At 35.1% G+C, this 17,455-nt stretch overlaps 1 protein-coding gene across 2 annotated transcripts in view; it reads right to left on the minus strand.

Moving 5' to 3' along the window:
- Positions 1-15,613: 15,613 nt before the first annotated feature.
- The window catches only part of LOC106082222 (FMR1 autosomal homolog 1), a 33,754-nt gene continuing 31,912 nt past the window's right edge, over positions 15,614-17,455 (minus strand). For both annotated transcript variants that reach the window (XM_013244612.2, XM_059362453.1), the window contains exons 11-12: positions 16,778-16,849; positions 15,614-16,669 (exon numbers count right to left, since the gene is read on the minus strand). In XM_013244612.2, the coding sequence (XP_013100066.2) occupies positions 16,191-16,669; positions 16,778-16,849 (551 nt within the window). In that variant the 3' untranslated portion in view covers positions 15,614-16,190. The remainder of the gene's footprint in view (positions 16,670-16,777; positions 16,850-17,455) is intronic.

Consider the following 17,455-nt stretch of genomic DNA (forward strand, 5'->3'; position numbering starts at 1 on the left):
CGTTGTTGTTGCGCATGGTCTACCACCGAAATGTTTGCGTGCTCACAGCTTCAAAGCAATTTCTATGAGAACGGCAATCGGAGGTCATCACTTCCCATACAATCACTTGAGATGGAAAATTGCTTCGGGTGGCCGTTCTACACTCAAATTCTCGTACATTTGCTCGGTTTAGTAAACGCGATCGTTGGTTTGTGAGCTTACGAATTATTTAATTGAGAAATTTTTTTCCCCAGTGAATATTATGTTTGGAACATCACAACGTCTGGGCAGGCCTAGCAACACCTTTACTCTTTCGAGTCTTTTTTTGCTTCGGACTTGTAAGGTTTTTTCCTTGAGTTCGAATTTTAACATAATTATGTGTGTTAGATCCTTTCATGTGAAATTTTCAGATCTTTAGCCATTCAATTCACATAATGGCATGGATTTCGTTGCATTCGAGCCTCCACTAGCGAAATCAAATGCCCTTACTGAAATATGCTCCACTTCAGAACAGTGTATCGAAAAATGTCTTGCTGCATTCTTTACCTGAAAACTCGAATATTAAAACGGCTGTTACAAATGAAATAACCATTCTAAAGGGCATGAGTAAGGAATACTAACCCCAACATAAGGCAAAAAACATTCAAAAATCGAATACAAGTACAATATAACGCGAAAATTCGAAACTCGCTATACTTGATGTGCAGACCTCGTACATGCTATATTTTTATTTGTACGATTTTCTTTAATTAATAATCGAATTTAAAGGATACTGAATTTTCGAATACTACTATATCGTCCGATAATTGTATATAACTTTTATGAGGAAGAGAGAATTTTTGAATTATTCGGTTATTTGAATATAGTTATCGATAACACCAGCCATATGGAACCTTATGGGTAACTTAAATACTTTACTGTATGACTGCTGGTGTCATTGCATGATTTCGATTACAGTACAGTTGTTAAGCTGCATTCAAAAGTCCAAACGGGGTGCCGCAGTGCGACATCCCTTTGGAAAGAAGTTTTACATGGCATTGTACCTCACATATGTTGCCAGCATTAGGAGGTGAAAACAACCGCTGAAAATTTTTTCTGATGGTCTCGCCAGGATTCGAACCCAGGCGTTCAGCGTCATAGGTGGACATGCTAACCTCTGCGCTCTGCATATCAATGAGTGCTGTCCAATTCAATGACAAGGGACTCCCTCTTTATAACCTCTTTGGGGGGAAGTTTACCAATGGGAAAACTATTAGGGCCTGCTAAATCAGGACTGTTAACAGCGTTTCTACTCTTTCTAATAGAAGGACCGTATGCCTCCTAAAATGAAGCTTCCAAGAGGACAATCTTCCAACTTCTGAAAGTTTGACAGGGTATGCGTCCACTATCTTGATGTATTCCTTTTGAAGTACCCCCCAAAATATGTAGGACCCAAATGAGTGTCTATTGAACTTTTCGAAGTTTTTAAGCCATTAAGGCTTCTTTAGGCCATGTATTTATAGTAAAAGGCAAGTACCAACCTGGCAATGTCACTCAATGTTAAAAAGACATAAACCAGGAATTCGGAGAACAAAAAGAGAAATTGTAGACAAAAAAAGTTTGCACTAACGACCATATTGTTCTTTAATTCCTAGTTAGCAGAAATCGTTATCTATTTTTCCCTGAATGAATGTTTTCATTTCTCGTCAATTAGTTGATGATTTTTTATTCGGTAGCAACAACAGCTGATTTGAATTATGTCGATTTTCTGTTATCGCGATTTTCGTTTGAACATTTTACAGAATTCCACTACAGGCCCCGCGGATGCATAATACGAAATGATGTTAGGGCTCGAAGCCGCCGCTTTTTCCCGCTGGGTTTAACATGTCTTCTATGCATGGCATAGTACCTCACAGATGTCGCCCTCTTAGGGTTGGTATTCTATTCTGCCTTCGAAATAGCCGCTTAAATTTTTAATTGTTTCGCGAGCGGAATTTGACAGCAAGCAAATGTTTTTATTTCCCTACCAAAACACGTTTCTTTATCTGCACTTATTGTTTTCTCAGCCAACGTTTAGCCCACGTTTTTTTTTATATGGAGTTTGACAGCATTTCGCTTGAAAAACTGAACAGAATACTCAGCTTTAAGAAGGGCATAACCACCGCTGAAAATATTTCTGATTCAAACTTAAGCATTCAGGGTCATAGACGGACATACTAACCTCTGCGCTACGAAGGCCTCCAAAACGCATAACTATTTCAAAATTTTCATCCTTCCTATAAAATGCAAATATCCCTAAGAACAATCTATTTGGTAACATCAGGTATACTTCTCTTAAATCAATGAGTGATGTCCGATTCAACTGTGGGACCTCATGTTCAGTGTCGTGTCCAAATGGTGTACCACAAAGCGACACTATTTAGTGGAGAATTTTAACACATTATTGGACCGGCTCAAAGCAAAAGTCAAGGTAAATTGGGGTCAGCTCGAGCAAAAGTAATTGATTCTGAAATTTAGGTTACTTCCACACTTTTTTTCATTTGAATCAATAAAAAATATTTTTTTAACACCAAAAAAATATTTGGTCATTCCAATTGGTAATACTTTATGTCAGCTACTTACCATACGGATATTTTGCAATTTGGCTTACAATCAAGGAGTTTTCCATCGCTGTACATTTTCGGACCTCTTGCCAAAATTGTCCGGATCATTTAACTGAAAATCTAACTAGGAGATGTGACTTGCATTGCTTGCATAAAGGCTCTATCACACAACATGTTCTCGTCTTAAAACATGTCACTTTTTATGTATCATTGGTATTTCATTATATGTGTCAAAATTGCCAATTTACATACGATTCATCAGTTTTGCTATAGCACTGTTATTTTTTTTGTATGACATAACCTAAAAATGCGAACAAAAGTTGATTTTCTATGGCTACAAATTTATGAGATACCTTTTGAAATCATAAAGTTGTGAAAACAATTTCATTTGGCGTTGCTTCCGTTCAACTCAAAATATATTCATTTACAGGTAGTGGTCAGATAGTGCACTTCGCGAGAAAAAACTATACTCAGCTGTTTACGGTACACTACCTGGTAATTATGTCATGATTTAATAGTGCAACACTCTAACCGAAAAAAATTTCGGTGCTGTTTTGAAAAGTGATTTTGATGTGTTATTTTCATTCGTATCACAGAATGTGTGCAACATAAGCAATAGTAAAATTTCACATGTCATAAGATATTAATAACACAGAAATATAATTGGTTCCACATATTCTAACTGTTGATCGAAGGCTTTAATGGAAGTGAGTTAATCGCCACCATATGTACATTTTAACAGTCTTTGGGAACCACATTTGAGTGCTTGAGAACTTTTTACCTTCTTCAGCTTATCCATCAATATAGCTTTTTCACATTTCCTCTTCTTTTTTTCAACAACAACAAAAATTCGCCCCTGAAAAGAAGCCAAACAATGTCAAACATACATATGTACATGCAAATGTATTCACATAGTTTCATAGATGATGCATCTCTGGCCTTTTCCATGGAAACTCTTTTTCCCCCCCCCCCCCCCCCCCCAACCAATGCACACCTACATATCAATACATAAAGTGACCTTAAAAGTATGAGTCCCTTAAACTAGGTCATTGTCCATGAGAGAAAAGTAGCAAAGAAACAAAAAGACCCCCAAGCTGTTTGTTGTTTTTGTGTTTGAGCATATGATGATAGAGTAGAAAGGGAATTCCTCGGATGCCAAGACAATGTTGTAACATGACCGCCATATTATCAACCCCTAAGATGACCTTGAGCTAATTTTGAGATATCCCATAGCAAGCAAATACATGGAGGACACATTTGATGACCTTGTTTTAGAGCATACAGTTACTGTAGTTGTGTTTTATTTAGGTTACGAATGTACATAATATAAAGGAGAAACAGACAACTAAAGTGAATATGCAGCATACTCGTACTGAAATACACATATTTTTTGAATTTATGCATAGACCAAAGGCTAGATAAAAGTTAAACAAACAATTTTCCAATCAGTAGAAAGAAAACAACCGATTGCCTATTAGACGCTTAAATCATGCGGGGACACCAGCATTCATTCTGAACTAAAGTTCCGAAAAAGTGTATGTAATTACAATTACATTACAATGAAATCATTAAAAAAAAGTAGCGATGTTGATTCATGATCAGTAGAGTCCGGATTTTAATGAAAAATCGTAGTTTTGCTCTCAATTATTTGGGATATGCGTTAGCATTTTGCATATATGCTTGCAGAATCGAAGTTATGAAGCCATTATGTGTTTACAAAATACCACCGCATTTGCCGAACAATAGATGGCAACATTTAGATTTTTAATAAAAATCCCGACTCTAACGATCAGATAAAGGAATTGGCTTGTAGAGTCAAACATAAACTTCTATATTCGATTTTTATATAGAGTGAAGTTTAAAGTACTAGGCTATGAATCATGGTACAATTAAGAGGTAGGGTCATTATCACAGCAAAAAAATCTACCCCCAACGAAACTACCTTGAGTGGCAAATGCCGTAAATTGAAACGTCAAAGTGGTTCTGGAAATAAACTTTATTTTACAACTTATCTTCTACAAATATGTTTTATATTTGTATTTTCATCATAAGAACACTGTTTTGTTTCCGATCAAATAGAACATGTTCTTAAGATTTTAGAAATACATCACAGCTGTGATATCAAGCCATTGACATGTAGATGTACTGCAAAATCAAAACAAAAATAAAAAATTGTACTCAGATGCTCGCATGACTTCACCTTATTAGTGCATCCTGGCTATGAATTGTACTCTCGACAAAGTCTGTGTGCCAATTGATAGCAAAGTTGTTTAGTTGAGTGTGGTGAATAAGGTTTGAGTAGCCCAGGGCCTGGTAAGATTATTGACAGAAGCAAAGCAAATTTTAACGTTTATAAATCAGAGTTCCATGTTGCTAGTTCTGAATATACACACATATTTATTTGTTTATGATGTATTGATGATTTTGCTAAAAATATTATATTTTCGCATTGCCATTTGAAAATTGATGATAAATGATACACCGTTGAAAGAAATTGGCAAAACGAAATGTTTTTATTTGAGACTGTTGCAACCTCTGTGTGAAAAATTTGTTGGACTGCATCGGCAACAGCAATTTTTGTCTTTTAAGCCTAGTACTGACTTCTTTCGCAGCGAAATTAATTGAAGCGAAGTTAATACTGACGCAGCGACATGTCGCTACAATTTTGCTCATAGGACTCAGTAAACCTCCAACGAAATTTTTTTTCACCAGTGTAAATTCCTTCTCACCATAGGAGATTGCTATCGATTGGCGCACCCTCAGACAGGAAGTTAGAGATAACACTTGCTGTGTTTTATTTTAGTCTTCTCCAGTGCAATTCAGATGTTCTTGATAGAATATCAGTGGAAAGTTGTACTGGTAAGTTATCGATATCAAGCGATAACGGATAATAAGAAACGATTAATGGTGATTTGCCACACTCACTTAATGCCACATATAGTGATTAAAGGTAGATTGGTAATAGGAGACAAAAAAATCTTCAAACATCGCGTATAGCCATTTTGATATTTCACTTGGGGCGCCGTTCTAGGCTGATAGCGGAGGACCAATATGTATTAATGCAAAGTTTGTATACAGTTCTGCTGTGGTATTAAAATTTCGTAGACATGCAAAGTACATATACAAAGCAACTACTGCAATACATACGTAATGAATTCATTTGTTCTTATGTCTTATGCTATTTGTTCCATATTTTCTGTAATCAATCAATCCATCAGTTGTCTAGAAATTGTTCAATAGTCAAGCCTCTGTTAATTTCCATCGGCTATATACGAAATTTTCCTAAACCAAGCATGTCGTTAACAGACCCCTTCGTATTATTTTGTATAAACATTATTTCTATAGCATATTTTTAAGCATAAACATAAAAGGCAAGCCCAACAATGTGGCTGCACAATGTTGAGTTTTACCGCATCCACATCGATTTTATCGCTAGATGGTGCCAGTGAAGCCACATCAAAGCACCCTGTGGCAAAGCAGCCGTTTTACTTAATTTTTTAATTAAATTTTTTCAGTATGTATTAGTTTGATCTCAATTTGTTAATTTTAGCCGCGAAAAAAACATATTTCATATTTTTCAATCGGCTAAGGCGCTTTGGCAGTGTGGTTAGCTGGTTGTGTAGTTTTAAATATCACAGCCACTATCTTCACTGCCGCCGCGACAAGCTGTAACAACAAGAAAGGTTAACGAAAATAAATCGACGATAAAAATTAAATGATGCAGGTACATTTTTTTAAAGAAGGTAAGATGGCGTTAAGAAACGTCATTGTCGCCACGACAAGCTGTAACAACAAGAATTATGTGATAAAAATAGACAACAAAAAATAGTGACATTGGCGAATGGGTTTCAAGATGGTAAGAGGACTTTGGAAAATAACAGGTTCAGGTAAAAGGCCGTTTTTTCTAATTTTATATATATATATCGATTCTAGTTGCCCTAAAGTGATCTGTTAAAAGTTAAGTAAACCCGAACAAAGAAAGTATGGATCTTTAACATTGAACTAAAAAAGCCAATCAAACTGAACTCTTTGAAAAATGACCAGACTCCCCTGTCCCATTAAGGCGCTATTACAAGGCATGTGTCTTATGATATGTCACTTAATGTATTCACATGTTATTGAAAATGTTTGTAGAAATTGTCAATTTACATACGACTCATCATTTTTTCTATCACGCCTATATGTCATTTTCGTATGACATAACCTAAAAATTAGAGCAAAAGCTGGTTTTTTATGCGTAAAAATCGTTTAAGTTGTGAGAAAGCTGGTTAAATCATAAATTTGTGAAAACAATTTAATTTGGGGTTGATTTCATACGACTGACAACAAAAACAGCTGATTTCTTTATGTTATTGTGAGACAGAAGCACGCTCTAATCGAAAAAAATTACATATGCTTATTTGAAAGGTGATTTTTATAAGTTACTTTCGTTTGTATCACACGATATGTACAACTCAATATGTGCTTAAATTGACATGTCAGTAGACAACTACATGCCCTGTATTGAGTCTTTATGGAATCTTCGTGAAAACTGTTTGTGTACCCAAAATGTTACTGGAAATCGTGCGCGTACTTTATTTGCCATCTGAAGAGATCGAAATTTTGAGGGTTTGGTAATAGAGAGCTTGCAAGTTTCTACTGGAGGGTTTTCCAAGCAGGAATTTGCACCAACTAACAGCTGTTTTATGAAAACCAGCTGTTAAATTCAAATAAATAGCAGAAGAGACTAAACATCAGGATGCACGAAAAAGGTGAGGTCATGCGAACAGCTGAGTACAATTTTTTTTATTGTTTTGATTTTGCAGTAAATCTAAAATCTTAAAAAGATGTTCTATTTCATCCGTTATTCCACACATAAGCAACAAAACAGTGTTATAATGATGAAAATACAAATATAAAACACATTTGTAAAATATAAGTTCTAAAACAGCGTTTATTTCTAAAACAAGGCAAACTTTGACATTTTAATTTACGGCATTTGCCACTCAAGGTAGTTTTGTTGGGGGTAGGTTTTTTGTGGTTGTGCTAATGACACCACCTCTTAATTGCACCATGCTTAAGGTTTTGAAGCTTTTTGCCTGTTAAACTGAATCTGCACCTGCAAAATGACGACGAACATCGATTTAAAATGTTGGCCGAATTTAAATCATTTTTGGCTAATAAAGTACATATGTGCTGTAATTAATCTCTTTTTTGGAAATAATTTTATTTCATTTAGCACGGAGCTAATAAAACACAAATTTCCATTCGTAGTTGCATGAAAAAATCCACCAATGCCTATTATGTCACCCTGTTACGCAAAGAAACATTTGAGGTGCGTACCTGCAAACCAAATTTTCGGAAATTTCGTTTAGGATATGTTAATGCATTTCTTATGGTAATGAAAATTTCATCAGAGGTGCATACTGCGCTTAAGACATTTATGTCTCCACTAGAAGATGACAACAAACATCGATTCATAATGTTGCCCGATTATTAATAATTTTGGGCTATGTACTAAACTTAGTTGTTTTAAGCTACAAAAAATATTATTTCATGTTGCTTAAAACGATCAAAATATACTTTTTTATTTGTAGTTGCAAAGAACAATTCGTCAATACCTTTTATGTTACCTTGTTACGCAAAGAAAATTTCATTTGAGCTGCGTACCTGCAAACGAGATTTTAGGTAACGCTATCGGAACCCAAAATTTCGCGTATGGATACGAATATTTCCCAAGAGGTGCATGCATACTGCCCTTAACGACAATTTCGTTTGGGATATGTCAATGCATTTCTTAAGTTAACGAAATTTTCGCCAAAGGTGCATACTGCGCTTTAGGGCGATGATCATTACATTTTACAATTTTGGTTTGTTTTCCTTTCGAGACGAGCTCAATAATCAGAGATTTTCTTTGAAAATGGAAAAGTAAAGCCCGAGATCGCAACACAACAACCACTATGGATCGCGTTTCGTAATTTGGTTACAATTTCCCATCAGACGTAGGGCCATACGTTGGTTTGTCAGGTGTGTTTTATTTACTCATTCAGCGGATTTTCTCACTTAGCTTGTATGGAGAAAAATTCTATTACTGTTTAGCTAAGCGGCTAATCCTATAAGCGTTTATTAAAACATATGGTGTCATCATTCAATTTGTTCTTAAACCCTATTTACAAATGCAAATGCAAATTTTGCCCATGAACATTCCACTAAGAACAGGGGCAAACTTCTCACATATCAATGAGTGCAGTCCGATTCAAGTTTTAAGCTCAATGATAAGTGGCCTCCTTTTTATAGCAGAGTCCGAACGGCGTGCCGCAGTGCGACACCTCTTTGACGAGAAGTTTTACACCCTGTTTACACTGTTCATTAAATCCGGATTTAAGGCTTTCATCAGCTGATTGAATAAAGGGAAAACAGATGATCGAACGATTAAATCCGGACTTAAAGAGCTGTGTAAACGTGTTTTATATTTGTATTTTATTTATTATAGACCTATTTGGATGCTTATGTGTGGAATATCGGATCATATAAAACATCGTTGTATGATCTTAAGCCGCTATTACACGGCATTTAGGTGTCTTATGACATGTCACTTTTCGTATGACATAACCTAAAAATGTGAGCAAATCTAATCTTTATCTAAAATCTAAAAATGTTTAACGTTTTGTGAAAGATGTTTAAATCATAAATTTGTTAGAACAATTTAATTTTTGGTTGCTTTCATCGACTGACAACAAATCATTCACAATTTAGAGTTCCGAGAAACAATTAATTGTGATCAAAACTACTTTTTTGTTTGTTGATTTTTTATATTTTTTTAAGAGTGTTAGTCTTGGTCAATGTTAAAATACAAAACATTTAATGGGAAGAGCGGTTAATCCATTCCATTTTAGGGTTAATATATTTTAGACCACTACACCTTCTTGTGGTGTGGTCCCTTTGAAACTTTACATGTAAGAAGCTCTCGGTTCCCTTGAGAGATTAGTTTATAAAGCAGATATACCATGTTATAGAAAAATCCTGGCAGCACTAGGCGTTTGAAGTCATAACAGAAATCGTGCAAATTTTCAGTGCGGTTGTGCCCTCTATAGGCTCTATAAGCTAAAACGCAATATCGGTTCATATGGCAGCTATATCAAGGGTCTAATTCTCTCATACTTGAATTGATATATTTTTATCGAATAATTCTATTCGTAGTTTTGAATTCGAATTTTTGCCCGCAACGATTTGCCTATGGTAGACAACAAATTTTCACGTATTTTTAAGAAATTAGTTAAATGTATAAAATTTAAGTAGTTATTTTGTAATGAAATAATTATAATCAGGCCTGTTCCGATTTCCACAGAAGTTTGCGAATACAAATTAATATGAGAGAAATATCCCATGTACCTTAATGGGAAAATATGTATGTATTGCCATGTTTTATTGTAGACCTCTCCGTATCCGTGATCTCCGTGCTGCTGAAAGCTATCACAAATTACCGTGGACGACGCTACGAATGCCATTCGTGGCGCCAAGTCGAGCAAGGCGCTGGTTCCAGACGGAATCTCTACACTGATGCTGAAGAATCTGTATTGGCCTGCTTTTGGATTTTGTGGCTAGATAAATTGCTACGGCCACTGATGTGAGGCTAAGGAAGCTTTCTATTTGGTCATGTGGCGGCTACGGACACTTTGTTATCATTGAAGATATCTGTACCCGTTCACAATTGACAGACTATTTTTTTCTAAACCCAGTGCGCGTCACTGTTATAGTAGTAGCCACATTTTCATGTGGAGGTAGCGATCCTTGTCAAGCTCCTTTAGGTGAGCAGGCTCGTTTCGGTCCAAAGAGCCTATCTCCGCGGGAACAGGGTGACCATTTGTTATTTAAAGGCGCAAATAACTCGCCTTGTCATATCGAGCATCATAGGCACTCAGTATTGGTGCAAAAGTCGGTGCCGCCCGACTTCTCTGAGACTCTCCGCCCGATACCGCTGATTGTCCGCGACTGCCGTTGCAGCTACTACGTATGGAGCATTCTACTATCCGCTGCGAGCTTCTCGTGATAGCAATGAACACCGCACAGATCGGGTACTTCACCATTTTTCGTTGTTTGTGTGCGTTATGGTTCTTAATTAGAATGCACACACACTACCAAAACTTTTTGACAGATAGTGCACTTCGCGAGAAAAAATTGTACTCAGCTGCTTACGGTACACTACCTGGTAATTATGTCATGGTACACACGATGAGTACGATCACGATGTGCCATGTAAACTCTGCTTAAAATGTTTTCCCTATAATCATTTTTTTTTTTTTAGAAATTTTGTTAGGTTATCCCGGTTTAAATATGTCATGTACCCACCATAGAAGATTTGCATAAATTTTTCAGTTTTTTGACAAAATACGAGCAGCGCTATTCTGAATAACAATTCCCTGGGAGTTTATTCCCTACTCCCTTTTCACCTATTCTGAATAACAATTTACTGGGAGTTTATTCCCCGATCCCTTTTCCTTTATTCTAAACAAACTTCGAAAAAGGGGAATATCTCCCAGGGAATAGTGTAGCTACTCTGAATCGATGTAAAAGAGACGGTATAACTTGGGAAAAATTCCCCCAAACAAATGAAAGGGAGCTTAATATAAAAATAAAATTTTGATTTTAATTGTTTTATAAAAAAAATGGTACCACTTCTTATTATTTACAAGCAATTTAAAATGTATGGAAATTATTTTTCACTTTTTAATCAAAATCAAGTACAAAGTTGTTAGGTTCTCCCGGTTTAAGTGTCATATACCCACCATTGAAGATTTGCATAAGTTTTTAAATTATATTGCCACTCCGTTTCGGGTCGGATATTTAAAGGAGGTCCCTTATCATTGAGCTTAAAGTAGAATCAGGCGGCACTCAATGATGTGCTGGAAGTCTTCTGCCTGTTCCTTAATGGAATGTTCGTGGGCAATTATTCAATTACTTGGCGCCACATTTGGCAGCATTTACTCTACAGGAGTAGGAATACATCCATAAGTCGCACTATGTCCAGCAGCAGTCCCAACCACCAAGAAAAGCGGTCGCCGCCCGGAAATGTCGATTAGATCTTCAAGTTCTAGCTCCATAAAAGTAGGCCTTTAGATAAAGCGGCGTATCAGGTATACCAACACAGCATTTTTGACGACGAAGGAGAAGCAAACCTCTATATTACGATTCAGCCACCTTTATTCCTTTTGTCAAGGGATGTATGCCCCGCATGCAACCAGGGACAACACGACAGAATTAATCTATTTATAGTGACCGTTGGGGAAAAAACAGTCTTATCACGCTCTGAAGGAGTTCCGTCCGATTTCTATTCTACACGTTTGTTCAAAGATTGTCGAGCACGTTATTAAACGTCAAATGTCTGGCTATGTGTGGATTTAGGCGTGGTAGAAGTACAGCCTCATTGTTATTGGGTTTGACAGATTCTATCCGGTCAAACATGGGTGGATAACGATTTTGCGTGCTATTGTCTTTAGATTTGCAAAAGGCATTAGACAGAGTGGATTATGGCATTCTTCTTAGTAAATTAAAGTCTGTTTATAAGTTTTCGACCAGTGCATGTACATACATTGTTAAGCTCGTATATTACAGTTAGGAGCCAGTTTGTTTGTGTTGATGGTAAATGTAGTAGTGTTCTTTCTGTAAGAAGCGGTGTTCCTCAGGGTTCAATATTAGGTCCGCTTCTTTTTGTGTTATTTGTCAATGATGTTTTTTCTCGTCTAGATTGTTGGTGCACTCCATTTGCATATGCTGCTTTTTAAGGGTGATAACCGATTTTTGAATGTTTTTCAGGCGAAAATTAATTTTTTGATGGAGTCGTTTTGTGAGTGGATGACGGAGAATAGGTTCAGTGTTAACGCTGCTAAAACTAAAGCCCTTTTTTATCTTCGGGCTGTCACAATAATGTTAGTGTTAGATATAATAATGTAGATATAGAATTTGCGCAAAGCGTTGATTTGCGCAAAGCATGTTCAGCTGGATGACAGGCTTCGGTTTGATCGGCTCGTTAGTTCCGTGGTGTCTAAGGTTAATATATTCTTTAAGAAGCCTGTATACCACAAGTTTATATTTACCGCCCTTTGTGGGGGAGCATGCATTAGTTTTGCTAGCCTTTTTATATTGTCTGGAGGTGTACTCCAGTGCGTCGCTAGGGAGCATGCATCGTCTTCAGGTCGCTTTTAACAATATGATTCGTTTTGTTTACGGTGTAGGACGCCGTGTTCATATAACGCCCTATATGTGTCGTTTTCTCGGTTGTGATTTCCCGTCGTATGTTAATTATCGTTTGCTGTTGTTTCTTTTTAAGTTATTGAAATGTCGGTCTCCTATTTTTTTGTTAATGAATTTAATATTTGTCATTCTACCAGAACTAATCAGTTGGTTCTTCCGAGGGTAGATCATTTTTTGAGTAGTACTTTTTTTGTAAGAGTTGCACGTTTGTACAACTCGTTGCCTGCGGATATAAAAAATTTCAGTTTTTCAACAAGATCCTTATCAAATCGTCTTCGTCTACACTGTCAGCGCTTCTAAGTTTTTGTGTCAAATTGTCAACAACTTTAACTATGTTATATAGTCTTACGGATTGTTTTTTATCGTGCGTATTATTGTTAATTTATTTATTTTTTCAATTTTGTTTAATTCTTTTTATTGTTAACTGATCTTTTTTAATTATTTTTTTTTTTCAAGCTGTTTTGTTTATAATTCTTGATAATTTGTTTTTAAAGCCAAGAGTATTATTGTGATTTTTTTTTGTATATTTTGGTTTTAGTATTACTAATTTTTTTTACTTTTTTTATTATGCTTTAATTTTTTTTAATTTATTACGTTGATATTTTTTGAGTAGGTTTTTTCTAATCAATTACTGCTTATAATTTTTAGTAATTTGTTTTTTATTTGTTATTTAGTTTTATCTAGATTCAGAAAGTGTTAAATAGGTTATAAATTTATTCCATTTTCTAAGTTTTTAAGTTTTTTATTTTTAATTGAGTAGTTTTTTAACTTATGTTAGAAAAAGTACGTGTTATGCATAGTGTGATTGTTTAAAGGCTTGATGGCTTCGCATTGCATGAAATGAAATAAATAAATAAATCTTTACACCATACCGCTCTAATTTAGCCAACGATTGTTGGATGAAGATAGAAAGTTATCACCAGGCAACTGGTGACAAGCTGTAGCCCATAATTGTGTACTATTAAAATACAAAAATTAAAACAAACATTACAAAAGCAAAAGTAAACATGTTTGTAAACTTTTTTTAGCAACCTTAATAACTTCTGTTTGCTTATTTCTCCATATTATATTCGTTTTTCCAAAAAATAACAGTCATATGTTTAGCCAAAATGAAACAGCTGAAGCAAAACAGCTGTTTCGGAAATTCGAAATTCCCACTCCCAAAATTTTCCTCTCCCCATTCAATTAGAATAGAAGGATTTTATTCGAGGGAGAAATTAATTCCCTGGGCGATTATTCCCAGGGAGTTTTCTGAATATATCTTGGTGTGTACGTGTTGATTACAGCTTTTGCCTAAAACGGTACTTCAATTTTTTCTTTTCTTTGATTTTTTTTAATTTTTCATACTATACCTCTCATTTCTTAACCTTATTTGTCACAGAACGTGTTTTTCAATATCTGTCAATTAATGAATTCACCTTCCTTTGTGACTAATGGTTATATGCACATGTGACGAATACATCTTTGTTTCCACCAATACTATTACAATGACCATACATCAGATGTGCCATGTAAACTCAGCATTGGAACCTGCTTGGGGCCTTGGGTATGCAAACATTTCGGTCGTAGACCATGGATGTACCAACAAGACTCGTTACCGTCACACAAAGAACGTATAAACCAAGATTGACTAAAAATAATGTTCCGCACATTATTATTTCTGTCAATTAATGATCACACAATTTTTTGTGTTTAATGGTTATATGCACATGTGACGAATACATCTTTGTTTCCACCAATACTATTACAATGACCATACATCAGATGCGCCATGTAAACTCAGCATTAGAACCTGCTTGGAGCCTTGGGTACGCAAACATTTCGGTCGCAGACCATGAATGTACCAACAAGACTCGTTACCATCACACAAAGCACGTGAAAACCAAGGTTGGCTAAAAATTATGTTCCGCACTTTATTTTGCCACAATGCCTTCTTTTGCTCCAGCATGCATAATATAAATCTCATATTTCTACCTTACCCATAATCACCTCCGTTCAAAACGGAGCGAAAAGAAAACAAAACTGTTTTTAGTTTTTGTTTTTTCTTGTTTTAAAATTAGAAAAAATCCTTTAAGGAAATTTGTTTTTGTTTTATTTCATGCTTTTCCTTTTTGAAATGAAAAAAAAAAAAATGAAAACTAAAATTAAAATAAAAAAGATGAAAGTTAAATATATATATATTTTTACATAAAACTTAAAAATATATAATGTTGTTGTTAGTTAACATTGTTCTTTTGTTTAATTTAGATTTTCTTTTTTTATTTCTCCTTTGTTTTGTATGTTTATCAAATTAAGTGCTGTTTTCTCGCTTTATTAATATATTTATATATTTTTAAATTACTATTAAAATTTCGGTTTCTTTTGTGTTTGTTTGTTTTTTTTTTATATTTTTGTTTGTTGTTCTATTTATCAATTAAATTAATAATTTGTTGTTGTTGTTATTTCATTCATTTCCGCTTTGTTTTTTTTTTTGTTTTTATTTAATTATTTTCTTTTTCTTTGCTCACATTGTTTTATTTGTATTTATAATTACTTGTATTGTGTGTTATTTGAATTTTTTTCTTTTTTGTTTTTCTATATTTTTCTGTGAGAGCTGTTTGTTTTTATAAGTTACATATAGTTTGTTGTTCTATTATTTTTAAATTGTTGTTGTTGTTGTGTTCTTGGTTTTATTATTTAATAATATGTACCGTATTATTATTGTATTATTATATATCTCTAGATTTTATTTGATGTTTCATAAAATTATTTGTATTTATTTTATTATTATTATTATTATTATTATTATTATATATATATAATTTTATAAAATTCTCTCTTCATTACTAGTATTATATATATATTTATTTTTTATTTTTCCTCAGAATATTTTGTTTTTGTCGTTTTTGTAACAAGAAATAAAAAAATTGCTGCAAAAACTCTTCAGGGGAGTTTATAAACGAACGAATGGAGGGATTGTGAGTGTTTGCAAGTAGAGAAAATGAGAGGAGTGGGCATTAAGAGAAGATCGATAGCAAAGTAGGGTGCACAAAATTGGGCAAATTCCTTTGGAATCCTTTGGATGTTATTGCTTACTAATTTGTGTTGTTCTGCTGTGCTTTCGATCGTTTGATGGACTTTGATAAAAAATTAAACACATAAAATTGAGGGCGTGGGGAGTATAATGAAAATCTAGGACATGTGTGTGGGTGTGTGTGTGAGTGAGTGTATATTATGAGTTGCGTTTTTATGGGGGCTTTCTATTTATTAATGTATAGTGTGTGTGTGTGCATGTGAAGTTTTTTGTTTATTAATGGCATATGGGAGTTTGTTTTTTTTTTTTAATTTGTATGTGGTATGAGTGTGGGAGTTGTAGTTTTGCTGTAGCTTTTGTTCTTTTCTTCACCACATCACGGTAAATTAGGAAGTTCCATTCACTAAAGGCTCCTTTTTAGCCTGTGTGTGTTGTTGTTGTGGTTGTGGCTGCTGTGTCTGTTGTTGTTGCTGTGATTTTTGATGATCATTTGCATGATTTTGATTGCGATTTTTATTATTACGTCTAGCCTTAGGCGCTTGACTTTGTGGCTGTTGTTGTAATTGCTGCTGCTGCTGCGGTTGTTGTTGTTGTTGCTGCTGCTGCTGTTGGTGTGGTGGCATCTGTTGTGGTGTTGCATTGTTATAGCCACCGGCTGATGCCAATGGTTGATCACCTCCCTTGTTATTGTTCGGTGCCACATTGTTAGCGTCCTTGTTGCTGTTGTTGTATGCATTCTGCTTTGATCTATCCACGGCGTTGCCAGCGCCACTTCCACTGGTGCTTGGATTGTTTTTGTCGGCATTGTGTTGCGGTGGCTTACTATTTTGTTGTGATTTGTTGTTGTTTACCATGCCAGAGTTCGCTGCAAAAGGGGAAAAAGAGTAAACAAAAGTAGGTGCATTTTCATGTTCATTTTATTTCTGAATCCTTTTTCGAATTGTGAAAAAGACCATAATGACATCATACTCACTGTTATGGGGGACGTTGCTCTTTTGTCTTCTACGTCTTCGCGAGCTGCCTTCAAATGAGGAATTGCTTTCAGCTGTATTTAAAAAGAAGAAACATTTTTGAGAGAGTTAAAAGAAACATAAGTTGAATATTAATTTTTACAGATTGTGTAGGTTGGTCTGGAAGGAAACATAGGCTATATAATTTTTTGATATCGGAAGGGGGGCGGACCCTCTCCCTTACCCCAAAAGTACCACCCAAAAATAAAAGTGTACCGATCAGGACAATATGGGATTCAAATGAAAAGTATTCAGGAGTAGAATACGAATTTCATATTAAAAATTGGGTCCAAATAACTGAGGGCCGCCCCAATTTCAAAACAACCCAAATTGGTTCATTGGACGAGCATGGCAATATGGGACTCAAATGAAAGGTATTCGGGAGTAGATTACGAATATGGTCAGGAAGAAGAAATATGCTTTATAATTCGTTGATATCGTACCGGGGCGGACCCTCCCCGTTACCCCAAAAATACCACCCAAAATCACAAGTGGACCGAAAAAGACAATATGGATATCAAATGAAAGGTATTGAAGAGTAGAATACGAATTTGGTATTAAAAATTGAGCCCAAGTACCGAGGAAGTCGCCCTAACCCCAACATGTCTAAATAAATAAATTATTGTAATTTTTCTATAAAA

This window comes from Stomoxys calcitrans, chromosome 2 (genome assembly GCF_963082655.1).
Source record: "Stomoxys calcitrans chromosome 2, idStoCalc2.1, whole genome shotgun sequence".
NCBI lineage: Eukaryota > Metazoa > Arthropoda > Insecta > Diptera > Muscidae > Stomoxys > Stomoxys calcitrans.